The 14,829-nt window shown below is 35.5% G+C and overlaps 1 protein-coding gene across 2 annotated transcripts in view; it reads left to right on the plus strand.

The window, feature by feature from the left end:
• The first annotated feature begins 557 nt into the window (after positions 1–557).
• Positions 558–14,829, plus strand: part of LOC111377744 — an 18,420-nt gene continuing 4,148 nt past the window's right edge. The window contains exons 1-5 of one of the 2 annotated variants that reach the window (XM_023000868.1): positions 561–870; positions 1,298–2,368; positions 3,774–3,889; positions 10,985–11,193; positions 13,092–13,211. In XM_023000868.1, the coding sequence (XP_022856636.1) occupies positions 1,515–2,368; positions 3,774–3,889; positions 10,985–11,193; positions 13,092–13,211 (1,299 nt within the window). In that variant the 5' untranslated portion in view covers positions 561–870; positions 1,298–1,514. Of the gene's footprint in view, positions 871–1,297; positions 2,369–3,773; positions 3,890–10,984; positions 11,194–13,091; positions 13,212–14,829 lie in introns of both variants that reach the window. The other variant, XM_023000869.1, reaches the window with a different exon arrangement.

Genomic DNA, 14,829 nt, shown 5'->3' on the forward strand with positions numbered 1-14,829 from the left:
ATTTCGAGGACTATTGTTACACTTCTTATAAAGAGGATCTAGATTATTGCCAACGTGGCATCTAGTTAAGTTGACAAAGTCCACACCTCTCATGATCATATTTTCTTTGAAAATGTCATTTTTAATTCAAATTCCTACTTCTATGCTGTTTGATTGATATTTTTTCATGAAAAATATTTTTTTAATTTTGATCACGTAACCATATTTTCCTTGAAAACGGAGAAAAAATTTCTATAGGGGGAATATATTATTATTTTTCACATAATTTACTTTCTCTTTTTATCTCATCTACTACCTTTCTCTCCTATTTACCTACCAATAAAAAATAGATAAGTTTAACATTTTCGAAGTTGAAAATAAAATCAATCAAACTTATTTAATTGAAAATTTTCATGCTGATAATTTATATACAATTGAATTACCTGGAATTAAATTCTATGCATGGAATGAAACACAATCACCTTTTTAGCCTCCCCTGTCCAGTTCCAAACCCCAACCTGCGAACAAAACTGTATTTTTACATAATTATACTCAACTCCAGTATACAAGGAGACAAATACAAGGAGACAAAGGATTTTCAAACCAAATTTTTTTTAAAATAAAATTAAGGGCCCATAGCCATCATCACACCGTTCCCCACCACTATTTGCCATTTTCAAATTACACTGTTTATTTTTTTTTTGTTCTTAATTTGACAGCTTAAGAAGAGAAAAAAGGAATCAATCAATCTTGAGTGAGAAAGAGAAACCAGATGCTGACTGAATAGATTTGCTTTCACTATACTTAAGATTAGCAAAAAGTAAAAAAGCATAGAATTTTGCAATTGAATCCCAACCCTCTTCTGAGATTCAACTGAATTTCATTCTCTTGGTCAGTTCTCTCTCTGCTTTTCACTTTTTTTTTTAAATTTATTTTATATATGTATGTATTTATGTACTTTTTTTTATTATTTTTTATTTTTTATTGAATGAGAATTGGAAGGTGGTGTGCAATAGCCATGCGCATGTGTATTACGCAGTTATTGAATTTTGTTTTTGTTTTTAATCTGCATTTCCCGTACCGATGGATATCTCTTCGTTACTGTATATCTCATTTCCAGCTTTCCTTTTATTTCCAAAGTTTTAGAACTAAAAATTTTAGGCTATGTTGAATTTTCTTATTAGTCAAGTTTGGTTGTACTGGGTCAATTATTCAGCCTCTAAAATTCTAGAAATGGTGGAAAAAATTTAGCCTTTCTGTATTTATTTTTTTTAAATTTTCGCCCAGATTCATACCCGGTTATAAATTATGGTTACAGGAAATTTCTCACGTGCTGGATCATGTTGGGACACTGTTTATGAATAGTTTTTGTGATACGAGGATTAGAAGAATACTGGGATGATTTGGAGATTGTCTTTTGTGGCCTGATCTTACGTTGGCTCTACTGATCATAATAAGTTGAGAGGCCCTTTGATACTTATAACAGTTTTACTGAGTTTATGTTTGAATGTTGAAGCGCTTTGTTTTGGTGGTTGATGATGGTTTCAGTGAAAATTCGATGTTGCATTTGTTGGTGCATTTTATTGCGATATCTTGTAACGTGTGTGATCTCTCATAGCACGGAGTTGAACAAAAGTGACTCCCTTATGTTAGGGGAAGGATTAAATCATCCTCATTCGGGATCATTTTTAAGTGATGGAACTCAAACCAGTGCCAGTAGTCGACCTGAAGAATTGAGATTTTCTAGCCAGACAGCTGATTTTGCTTCTTGCGAGGACTTGGAGGGTGTTGGATCATTTAATTCTACATGTTTGCTCAGTTCAAACCTGCATATAAATGCTGACATTTATGTCGTTGGCTCCGGGAACTTGGAGATACTTCCTCATGTATCAATTGTTTGTCCAGTAGAAGGCTGTACAATAAGTTTCAAGTTATCAGGCTCTGTTAAAGTTGGTCAAAATGCGACTATAGTTTCTGGCACTGTTATTTTTTCTGCTTTCAATCTGACTATGGAACCTAATTCTTCTATAAATACGACAGCCTGGGGGGGAACACCGCCTTCTCAGACTAGTGGGACACCAGTTGGCAATGATGGAGCTGGTGGAGGGCATGGTGGCCGTGGTGCTTCCTGTCTGAAAACAAATCAAACAAATAATTGGGGTGGTGATGCCTATTCGTGGACAACTTTATCTAGTCCATGGGCTTATGGTAGCAAGGGTGGTGGCACGTCTGATATACACGAATATGGGGGAAATGGGGGCGGACGTGTTTTGCTTGATGTAAAGGATATTCTTTATATAAATGGATCTGTGTCTGCAGAAGGTGGAGATGGAGGATCACTGGGGGGCGGGGGATCTGGTGGAAGCATCATTATTCAAGCTCAGAAGCTGTGAGAAAACTTCCTTGTTTAACTGCATATATTTAATATTATTTCCTTCTCTCGTGCATATTCACGTCATTCTTTACATGTCTGTCTGATATAAATGCTGAATCATTAACATACCACTGTTCACTGTGGACAAATACCTTTGCAAATATCATGAACACAACCATTTTACAGTGTCAAACTTATGCAGCTTGATAAATTCATAGCTCATAAGTCATAACCTTTCAATATGCAATTTTGGTACAAGCTATTGCTTGTGTTCATAGGTGTTGTACTCTGAAAAGATGCATTCCATTTGTCCTATTCATTTGAAGTGAAAATAAACTAACAAAATCAGTATGTTACTGTTTTTGTTAGACCTTCTAAAAGATCTATTCAAGCTGACAAGCAATATTTAATATGCATTTGCTGATTTACACATAGCTATAGGAACTGGCTGAATGATAGATATTCACGTAGAAAATATCTTAGGTGGAGGGCTAAAAACCCCGCCTGGACTTTACACTTTTGATGGTATTTCTGGCAGAGAGAGAGAGAGAGAGAGAGAGAGAGAGCGCTAATAAGGGAGCTGAATGGGACAGTGGGGGAGATAGGAAGTGGGATGATAGAAATTTGATGGCTGAGAGAAAAGCACCTGGATTTTCTATGGTTCTTTTCTTTTTCACATTTATTGTGATTTTATTAAAGGATCGATCATTTGATAAATTCTAAGGAGTTTGTATCCAAGTGTTTTTATGAGAGGTGTACTATTTTTATTTTTCTTTCCTTAATTCCTAATGTTTTTTTCCAAGAAGGTAAGGATTTTCACCTGATTATCCTCGACACTAGTGTGAATAAAATTTTCCCCAAAATTTTATCCTTGGGTTCTTTTTGGTGCTTGGAGAAACAATAATCCAAGAATCAAAGTACATTTATTTGAGGAAGGCAAATTCTTTTTGCAACTCTGGTTGCTAACCTCATCTAAAATCTTAAACCGTTAAAGAGGAAACACTTAATTAATTATAGATTTGTCTTCAACATCCAACATCTTTCATTTCAGGCATTTCTGTTTTGGGGCTTCCAGAGGTATTCCTTTTGCAGTGATTGTGGGTGGGTTGGATTAGATAGGATAGGTTAGGATAGGTGTGTCCCGTAATGGCTTGAGGATTTCAAATAGGCACTCAATGGAATTGTTTTATTTACCTTATTTTTTGTTTGTAAAATACTTGACCCGGCAGCTTATGTATTCTTGGAAATAGAATTGACAGCTGAACTAAGTAGTTTGTAGTCTTTTAACTTTCTCGTGTCTTGCTAAATATTTAGGATACAGCTTCTAGCATTCCATTCTTCTAGACCATACTTTCATTGGAATGTTGCAGTAGTTTATTAAGTACAATCTAATCATCAGTTGTGTGATTTGACTGGACAGGAAGGGATTTGGTATCATAAGTGCAGCTGGTGGGAGGGGATGGGGTGGAGGTGGAGGCGGAAGGATCTCTTTGAACTGTTACAGCAAGCAAGAAGATGTGAAGGTCATCGTGCATGGTATGTTCTGATAACGCGTACCTGGCAATTTCTAGTTAAAGACCCCATAGCATAGTCAACTGCTAAATGTCATTTTTCTGTAAGAATCTTGGCATCTATAATTGAAGTTGTAGTTTTAATACTCGTATCTGTGGGAAATAATCTTTAAAACCTTTCCAGGTGTAAATTGACTCAATCTTTCGTTCTTTCTCATTCCTGATATAGAATTCTCTATTTTATTTTTTAACTGTATGTGTGGAAGTTACTGGAACTTACCCACGGGTCTACTCATATTAATATCTAACTAGGGATAGGCGTATCAAGCTGCTTCATATACTGTTTCTAGTGACATCCTTTTGTGGAAGGTTTAGTTATGTCTATTTTATCAAGAAGACGTCTTTAGGTGGAGAACAAAATTCAGGAACAAGACCCATGAAAGTTCTTATTACAAGAAAATGATCAATCGAACTAGGAAGGCTATTCAACGAAACTTTTAAGCTCAACCATTTTCCAGCCCCAAAACTATCAAATTGAAATAAGTCGGTGCCATCACCATTACAATCTTTGACGAATGATGATTTAACACTTAACCACTAAAATTGAAAAACTTACTTAAAACTTTGTTTCTTCACCATCTTGCTTATTCTGCCATAGAGAGAGAGAGAGAGAGAGAGAGCGCTAATAAGGGAGCTGAATGGGACAGTGGGGGAGATAGGAAGTGGGATGATAGAAATTTGATGGCTGAGAGAAAAGCACCTGGATTTTCTATGGTTCTTTTCTTTTTCACATTTATTGTGATTTTATTAAAGGATCGATCATTTGATAAATTCTAAGGAGTTTGTATCCAAGTGTTTTTATGAGAGGTGTACTATTTTTATTTTTCTTTCCTTAATTCCTAATGTTTTTTTCCAAGAAGGTAAGGATTTTCACCTGATTATCCTCGACACTAGTGTGAATAAAGTTTTCCCCGAAATTTTATCCTTGGGTTCTTTTTGGTGCTTGGAGAAACAATAATCCAAGAATCAAAGTACATTTATTTGAGGAAGGCAAATTCTTTTTGCAACTCTGGTTGCTAGCCTCATCTAAAATCTTAAACCGTTAAAGAGGAAACACTTAATTAATTATAGATTTGTCTTCAACATCCAACATCTTTCATTTCAGGCATTTCTGTTTTGGGGCTTCCAGAGGTATTCCTTTTGCAGTGATTGTGGGTGGGTTGGATTATATAGGATAGGTTAGGATAGGTGTGTCCCGTAATGGCTTGAGGATTTCAAATAGGCACTCAATGGAATTGTTTTATTTACCTTATTTTTTGTTTGTAAAATACCTGACCCGGCAGCTTATGTATTCTTGGAAATAGAATTGACTGCTGAACTAAGTAGTTTGTAGTCTTTTAACTTTCTCGTGTCTTGCTAAATATTTAGGATACAGCTTTCTAGTATTCCATTCTTCTAGACCATACTTTCATTGGAATGTTGCAGTAGTTTATTAAGTACAATCTAATCATCAGTTGTGTGATTTGACTGGACAGGAAGGGATTTGGTATCATAAGTGCAGCTGGTGGGAGGGGATGGGGTGGAGGTGGAGGCGGAAGGATCTCTTTGAACTGTTACAGCAAGCAAGAAGATGTGAAGGTCATCGTGCATGGTATGTTCTGATAACGCGTACCTGGCAATTTCTAGTTAAAGACCCCATAGCATAGTCAACTGCTAAATGTCATTTTTCTGTAAGAATCTTGGCATCTATAATTGAAGTTGTAGTTTTAATACTCGTATCTGTGGGAAATAATCTTTAAAACCTTTCCAGGTGTAAATTGACTCAATCTTTCGTTCTTTCTCATTCCTGATATAGAATTCTCTATTTTATTTTTTAACTGTATGTGTGGAAGTTACTGGAACTTACCCACGGGTCTACTCATATTAATATCTAACTAGGGATAGGCGTATCAAGCTGCTTCATATACTGTTTCTAGTGACATCCTTTTGTGGAAGGTTTAGTTATGTCTATTTTATCAAGAAGACGTCTTTAGGTGGAGAACAAAATTCAGGAACAAGACCCATGAAAGTTCTTATTACAAGAAAATGATCAATCGACCTAGGAAGGCTATTCAACGAAACTTTTAAGCTCAACCATTTTCCAGCCCGAAAACTATCAAATTGAAATAAGTCGGTGCCATCACCATTACAATCTTTGACGAATGATGATTTAACACTTAACCACTAAAATTGAAAAACTTACTTAAAACTTTGTTTCTTCACCATCTTGCTTATTCTGCCATAATGAATGAAGTATTCCAGTCTCCTAACTTTCTGTTTTCTGGTTGACACAGATCCTTTCATACTATTGTTCTTCTCTTCTCTCTCCTTCCAAATCTTTATACAGAATAAATAGTCGTGTGCTTCACTCCTCAATTCTGCCAGTGAACTATTCTCAGTTCTCCCAACTTCTCATCTCCTATATATATGCCCCCCAGATTATTAACAAGTCCTTCTCTGAGACCAAGAAAATGACTTGTGGCTTTCTGGGTGGAACCAAAGCCATATTCTCATACCAGAAAACTGAACCTCCATAATTATTTCTGCACCTGTTCTTCGAGTTCTATCATGGACCAAGGAATTTGTATAATAGTTACTCTCCCTCATAAAAGTTCCACCTACTTCAAATGAATCCTTTGAAGTTTGAACACTTGGTTGAGTCATGTGGTGATAGACTTGCACATATTTCTTTTCTTTTTCCAGTTTCAGACTTTTTCTTCTTCTTAGGGAACCTTTAGGAATATGCTAACGACACACACAAAGACACCTTCAGAATCAAAAAGTTGTAGTGAAAACTAACATAAAAACTATAATTTGACAAACATTTAGGTTTGAATGGGGAAAATGATAATGATCATCTAAGCCTTTTTTATAATCTTTGTCATTGTTCAACTACTTTCGTATAATATCATTATTATTTAAAGGTCAAGGTCAAATTTTAATTTTAATCACATTTTGTAGGACCACAACTACTATGCATTTATCCACCATTCATTTCTATTACATTATAATTTTAGCAACTTAAAATGAAACCCAAACAACTTGTTAATATGCTTTATTGAATTCCGTAAGCCATTCATTGTGATCTTATCAACAATCCCATTAAAATCAAGCTACTCATTTGGTTCTTTCTTGTATGAACTATATTTTAATCATGTATATGTGCTTGAGTTTTTCAATTATGTCAAACCACAAAAAAAATGATTGGGTGATCTTTCAAGACTAATTTTCATTCATCATCCCTGGTTTGGTGTCCTATTTATTTATTTTTTTTAAAAATGCTGTTCATGTGCATGTCTAGTGCTTCTTTGAACTAAATTTAGTTATTGTCATTTCTTAAATGGACCTCTTCATATATATTAGTTGTGTAATATCAGGTTGTGGATTGGTAATCAACTTACCAAATTGAAAAGATTACAGATTTGAGAAAATAATGTTTCTTCTCAATATATTAGCAGCATTTTTACATCAGTTTATATACATACAAAGAGGTAGAAAATATGGAAAGGCTAATCTCCTAAGCTAGGAAACAAATTAGCCTACCTAATAACAAAAAGAATATAATCCCTAATTAATTACAATTACTATAACTGGTTTTCTTTCCTTTTTTCTTCTCTTGGTCATTTTCTATACTCTCCCTCAAATTGAATAGTACATGTTGACCATGTTCAACTTGCGAATGAAATCGTCAAATACTTGTCCGGATTTGTTCTTTTGTAGGAACATGTCATACGGATAATACCATTTTCAAAGGTTTGGTTCTGTTATATTGTACATGATTGATGGAAATGTTGATGGCTGCTTTATTATCACAATAGAGTTTTATCGAAAATTCCACCGTGACTTTCAATTCTTCCAAGAGTTTCTTTATCCGTAAACCTTCACATATTTCCTGTGCAACAGCTCTAAATTCAGCTTCAGTGTTGCTTGTAGCTACCACATTTTATTTCTTGCTCTTGTAAGTTGTCAAATTTCTTGTACAAAAGTACAGTAGCTGGTGGTTGATCTTCTATCTTCAATTGATCCTAATCTGCATCTATGAATATTTATACTCCTTTCTTCTCATTTTTCGCGAAGAATAGTCCTCTCCCAGCAGTCCCTTTTAGGTATCTGAGAATTTTATATTCTACTTCTAAGTGAGCCTCCCTAGGGGAATGCATGTGTTGACTAACCATGCTAACAATGAAACTAATGTCAGGTCTAGTGTGTGAGAAGTATGTTTAACTTTCCAACTAGTCTTTGATATTTGTCTATTTCCACATAGCTTCCTGTGTCCCTTGTTTCTTTTCCTGCCTCGATAGGTGTATCAATAGGTTTGCATCCCAACATGCCAGTTTCCATCAACAGATCAAGTATGTATTTTCTTTAGGAAACACAAATATCCTTCTTTAATCTAGCAACCTCTATCCCCAAGAAGTACCGCAATTGTTCAAGATCTTTCACCTCGAACTCAGTTGCTAAACACTTCTTCAATCTTTCCATCTCAGCTATATTGTCCCCTATTAGGATGTTATCATCCACATATACAATTCGGATATTTATTGTTCCATCTCTGGATCGTCGGAAGAATATGGTGTGATCTGACTGTCCTTGCTGATTGTTGATATCCTTGATTTTTAAGAACATTTGCAAATCTATCAAACCATATTCTAGGTGATTGTTTGAGCCCATGCAAATATTTCTTGAGCTTGCAAACTCGATATTCCTCATAGATTTGTTGAAGCCTGGTAGTATTGTCATGAAGACTTCTTTTTCCAATTCTCCGTTGAGAAAGGCATTTTTAATATCCAGTTGTTGAAGGGGTCAGTATAGATTTACGTCAAGTGACAAAAGGACTCTAACTATATTTAGTTTTGCCTTTGGTGTGAATGTTTCTGTGTAGTTGATACCATATGTTTGTGTATATTCTTTGGCAACCAAACGAGCATTGTAACGTTCTATTGTCTCGTCGTCTTTGTAGTTTACATTAAAGACTCATTTATAACCTACTAATCTCTTTCCTTTCGGTAGGTTGACCACTTCCTAGGTTTCATTTTTCTTTAAGGTTTCATTTCCTCTATTACTACTTCTCTTCATTTTGGTAATTTTAAGACTTCCTAAATATTCTTTGGAATCTCTGTTTCACTAAGGTCAGTAGTAAAAGCACAAAATTTTGAAAATAGAGCATTATAAGATATGAATTTTGAAAACCTCGTGGGTAGGTGGTACTGGGTTTCGCTCTAATATTCGGCCCGTGACCTCGTTCAACTCCTGGTTTAGCCCTGCAAGAAATTCGAATACTCTCTCGTTTTCCTGCTTCTTTTTGTACAAGGCGACATCTTCACGGCACTTCCATTCTTCTTCACTGCTCAGGTCGAGGTCCTGTCACAGCGAGATCATCTCCATGGAATATTCGGTGATGTAATTTGTCCTTTGTTTCGTCTGCCATAGACGAGTCTTGAGTTCGAAGATTTTTGTAGCATTCCTGGTGTCAGAATAAGTCTCCTTCACAGCATCCCGGACATCTTTTGCCGTTGGAAGGAAGAGATAGGCTTTTCCTATCGACGGCTTCATGGAGTTTATAAGCCAAGCAGTTATCATTGAATTTTTAGATTTCCACCGTTGCAGAGAGTAGGATCAGCCGGCTTCTTTATCTCATCGGTGAGATATCCTAGTTTCCCCTTTTCATCCCTTTCCATCAATTATTAATTTAATTGACTGAGCCCATTTTCGGAAGTTTTTTCCATTCAATTTCTTGATGGTAAGTTGAAACGATAAAGTTTCGGATATATTGGAACCAATTGAGGAGTGAACCTCTGCTTCGAGGTCGGAGGTGACTGACTCAATACTGTTGGCGGGAGTTCCACTATTGACTGCTAGGTTAGAGTAACCGTTGCTCTGATACCATGAAAAGATTACAGATTTGAGAAAATAATGTTTCTTCTAAATACATTAGCAGTCTTCTTACATCAGTTTATATACATACAAAGAGGGAGAAAATATGGAAAGACTAATCTCCTAAACTTGGAAACAAATTAAAACAAATTAGCCTACCAAATAACAAAAAGAACATAATCCATAATTAATTACAATTACTATAACTGGTTTTCTTTCCTTTTTCTTCTCTTCATCGTATTCTACACAAATGGTGTGTCAATGTGGAAATATTAATACAGGGATGCTTCGAACTGAAAAATTGCAAATTGCGTCTTAATGCACTAATGCTTCAATTTTCGATTTTCATGTGTTTCTCAATTGTAATTTCTTTGTAGCTTATATGCCGTTTTTCTTTTTTCTTTTTTCTTTTTCCTTCTTTTTTTTTTTTTTTTTTTTTTTTTTTTGGTCTTTATTCGGTCTATTGATTTCTGAATGTTGTTGTCATCGAAGTTCACAGCTTCTGTATGCTGTTGTATGAATACAAACGGGAAGCCTGATACCTAGAAGCAGGAAGACTATATGATTAGATGTTTGCAATCCATATGAAGAGGCTATATATAGACTATTTCCTACCTTTTTTTTTTGAGCATATCATGCCAGTAACTTAAAACATTCTATAAATTTGAGAGAAGCGACTGTAAATATGTTGAAGATTAGGTGTGTTTTTTCTCTAACACCATGTTTATTGCATGGTGACCTTACTGAATTATTCACCATGGTTCTCTTTATTTCTTTCTTCAGATAGGTTCATGATTTTTTGCTCCGGATTTTAATAAACCTGGACACAAAAAGAGTATACTATACTTCTAATATTGTGCTTTCAAATGTTAAACCAAGAACTTGGGTAGGATATAGAAACATAAAGATCACTTGAAAGCGAGCAACTCAAGTATAAGATGCTTTTTATGTCGAGGATGGCATGTTCACTGCCTTCATATATTAGATGCTATTTTGAAAATAGTTATGCATTTTATTGTTTAGCTGAATCTCATGTTCATATAACGTGACGATTAGAACAAATTTATATGCAAATCCTCAGTTTCTGGAAATAGATGACACAGTGGATAACAAATTTTCCAAAAGAATTACTTAGCTTTATATAGGTTTCTGGTAGGTTCCCTGAAACATTTGTATTGAGCTACATGATCTGTGTTTACTGTGGCAGGTGGATGGAGTATTGGCTGTTCTTGGAATGCTGGAGCAGCAGGTACTTACTTCGATGCATATGTACTGAGTTTACGAGTTGGCAATGACAATATAACAACAGAAACAGAAACTCCTTTGCTGTATTTCTCTACTAGTCCATTGTGGACAAATATCTATGTGGAGAACAACGCTAAAGTTCTAGTGCCTCTGTTTTGGACAAGAGTTCAGGTTTTCAATCATACCCTTTTTGGATATATGTAGATCTTTGGATTGTGTGAGTGTGCAAGAAAATTTGATATGATTTACTGATAAATTTGCATTATTTCTCTTATATGATACATTTGGATCAAGCCACTTCATTCATGCATAAGTAATATGACTACATTAAATTACCAGATTCACTAATTATCCGTTTAAAAGACCATGTAGTTGTATTGACTAATCTCTTTCAGGAATATGTAGGTACCTTTTTTGTATTTAACTAATAATCTCTTTCGGTAACATGTTGGTAATCTCTCTCTCTCTCTCTCTCTTGCTTGCTTCGGTTGCTAAGTTGTTCATTTTAGAGACTAAAAGAGTTACAATACCATGTCACTAACTAACAATAATATATACTACAGGGGAAAAAGGACTTATACTAAAAATCTGATCGTCGGAATCTTTAAAGAATAATGGGATGCTAGAAATGCAAGTCCATGTTTATGTTTTAAATACAATAAGAAATTCTTGCGTAAATTTATCAAACCAAATGGGAAACCTTTATTCTGTTTTTGCTTCGGTCCAAATGATTGTCTTTTTTCCACAATCATCTTCAGTGACATTTTTGTTAACAAATTTTATTACATTTTGTTCATCCAAAGTTAGGTGACCATTAGAAATTCCATTTTATGCCACTCTAGGGAAGTAAATAAAAGGTTTATAACCTGTACATGTTTTCAGCCTGTAGCTCAAAATGACATTCAAGTCAATCAAAGGCATCCGAGTGGGACCTACATCATATGCTCTTCAGCCATAATGTAAAAATGTACCTGTCTCACTTGGACCTCACATACCAATCCCTCCCCACTGCCAAGATCTTTAATAAACCTACCATCACCACCAGCTTAACGACCACCAATTCTTTCAAACTGAGATACTAAGATTAGAGAACCTGCCAAGGAGAAGAAAAGAGAGAAGAAATGGGGAAAAAAGTCGAGGAAGAAAAATAATAGCAAAGAAAAGAAAAGAAAAGGATGAAGAGAGTGGAGAGCGGGGGGACTAGCAACTGCATATCTTGTAGAAGAACATGGAGAATGGAGAAATTAAAAGAAACAAGAAAAAGATACTGAGAATTCGCTTGGTCACTTGTCCTGTTTCCCAACTGATTGGGCCCTATGTACAGTTATGTTTCTCTGTTCCAGAAATTTGGACCGACTTAGACAACCTTCCATAGCTGATTTTAGCTCAGATCAGTCAGATAGTGGGACCGAACAAGACGCTCTATGCCAGTTCCTAACTAATACAAACCCATTTCCCTATCCGCTGTTAAGCATCATTTTCCAAACAGTAGCTATGGTACTCCATGATATTGCATAGAAAGTTTACTGGAGAAATCAGTACTTGATGACTGTTTCCTAAAGTACTTGGGATGACAGTTATCAGAAAAAATCTTCCTACCATATTCTATTAGGCATAGATTAGAGGACAAAAGAAGGAATGAACTCCAACAATCGAGCAAACTCTTCCATTTAGGTACTAAGCGAGTGTTCTTCAGTCCACAGGAAGAAAAATTTAGATGTGATGCCACGAAAGGGCTTTGAAAAGAGACGAAAAGGAGCATCCCTGGGGAATTTGTTCTTCTAAGAGTAAGTTAGATGATACTTGATAGCTGATGATACATGCTTTTGTAATGATGATATGGATGATGAAAGTTCCAAACTGCAATGTAATGAATTGCATATTCATTAAAATGAGTTGCCATTACGTTAGTATAGTCGGCTTACGTTTCATTTTTAAAATTTTTAAAAACTCTGCTTAAATCTTTAACATTGTTTCTAAATCATGTCATATGACTTTTGACTTATGAGTTCCAAGTTCTTTGCCATATATGGTCTTTAACAAATATCTCAAAAATTTCTGTTACAAAGGTGAGAGGCCAAATAAGTTTGTATTGTCGAAGCAGTATCATCTTTGGATTGTCTGAGTATCCAGTCTCAGAGTTTGAACTTGTTGCAGAGGAACTTCTAATGAGTGATTCCGTGATACAGGTATAACATTTGCTTGTCATATTTGATTTTTCTTTCATATGCAAATGCGTGCTAGTTTCTCATTTAAGCTTCAGTCTTTATCAATGTGGACAAAAGTTAGTCCAAAAAATTTACAGATTGTTGCATATAATTTCTTTACTTAGGGATCTGCAACTTTTATTTGTTATGACAAAATCATTTTTTGTAAGCTGAGAGACTTGAGGAGACAGGGAAAAACTGTCTTTTTTCTCTTATACAACACCATAGCCGAGTGCCCTCTTTTATAGTACTCAAGAGGGGCTAAAATAAGGAAAAAAATATGTTCAAATCCTACCTAATCTCCAAGAATCGTGCCTAATTACAATATATAAATTTCCCTATATACAATAGTTAATCAAGGCAACAGAGATATTATCATATCTCTGGGACTTCAACACTCCCTCTCAAGTCGGATCGTAAATGTTGATCATATCCAACTTGTAAATGAAATCATCAAATTTTTGTTGAGATAGGCCTTTAGTAAAGATGTCTACAGTTTGTTCCTGTGTAGGAACATATGTCATACAAATAGTTCCTTTATCTATCTTCTCTTTAATAAAGTGTTTGTCTATCTCTGCATGTTTAGTTTGATCATGTTGAATTGGGTTGAGAGAAATGTTGATGACAGCTTTGTTTATCACAATACAGTTTAATTGGAACCTTATTGTAACGTGCAACTCTTCTAGAAGTTTCTTTAACCACAGTCTCTCACATATCCCTTGTGCTACTGCTCTGAGTAAACCCTTTTGCAACTAGCCTGGTCTTATGTCTTTCAACTCTCCTGCCTAAATTGTATTTTATGGTAAAGACCCACTTATAGCCCACAGGACTCTTCCCTTTTGGTAGTTCCACCACTTCCTAAGTTTCATTTTTTTGTAAGGCTGCATTTCTTCATGGACAACTTTTTTCCACTCGGGTATCTGGAGAGCTTCATGAATATAGCTTGGTAACTTGGTCGCTGATATTTTTTCTGTGAAGGCTCGAAAACTCGAGGACAGATGACCATAAGATATAAAGTTTGCTAAGGAATGTTGAGTGCACGTTCTAGTACCTTTTCGAAGAGCAATAGGCAAGTCCAAGTCATATGTCCCTACATCAAATGACTGAGTGTTTACCTCTGGTTCAGATTCTTGACAGTGATCTTAGGGTGCAATGGTCTGTACATTATGAGGTATAGCTGCCCATCGAGTGTAAACACGCAACTCAGAGTTTTTTTGCTCAAGTGAATTTCCCCTTATTTTCCAAATTATTAGGTTGAGGTCTAATAGGACTAGGTTCAGATTGAATGGGAAGTGGCTGATTTGGTTCGGTAGAATCGACAGACTTGATAGGTATAGGAAGTGGCAAACTCGGCTCCATGAAACTTGACTTAGTGAACTCGGTGAATTGTAAAATAGAATCATGCCTAATTACAATAGTTTCTGCCATTAGATTGAGCCTCGACTGGCTTTGATACCATTTAAGCTGAGTGACTTGAGAAGAGAGGAAAATCTCTCTTTTTTCTCTTATACAACATTACAGCCAAGTGCCCTCTTATATAGTACTCAAGAGGGGCTAAAATAGAGGAGAGGGGAGGGGAGGGAGGGGGGGGGGGGATTTT

The sequence above is a fragment of the Olea europaea genome, unplaced genomic scaffold, assembly GCF_002742605.1.
Source record: "Olea europaea var. sylvestris unplaced genomic scaffold, O_europaea_v1 scaffold1714, whole genome shotgun sequence".
NCBI lineage: Eukaryota > Viridiplantae > Streptophyta > Magnoliopsida > Lamiales > Oleaceae > Olea > Olea europaea.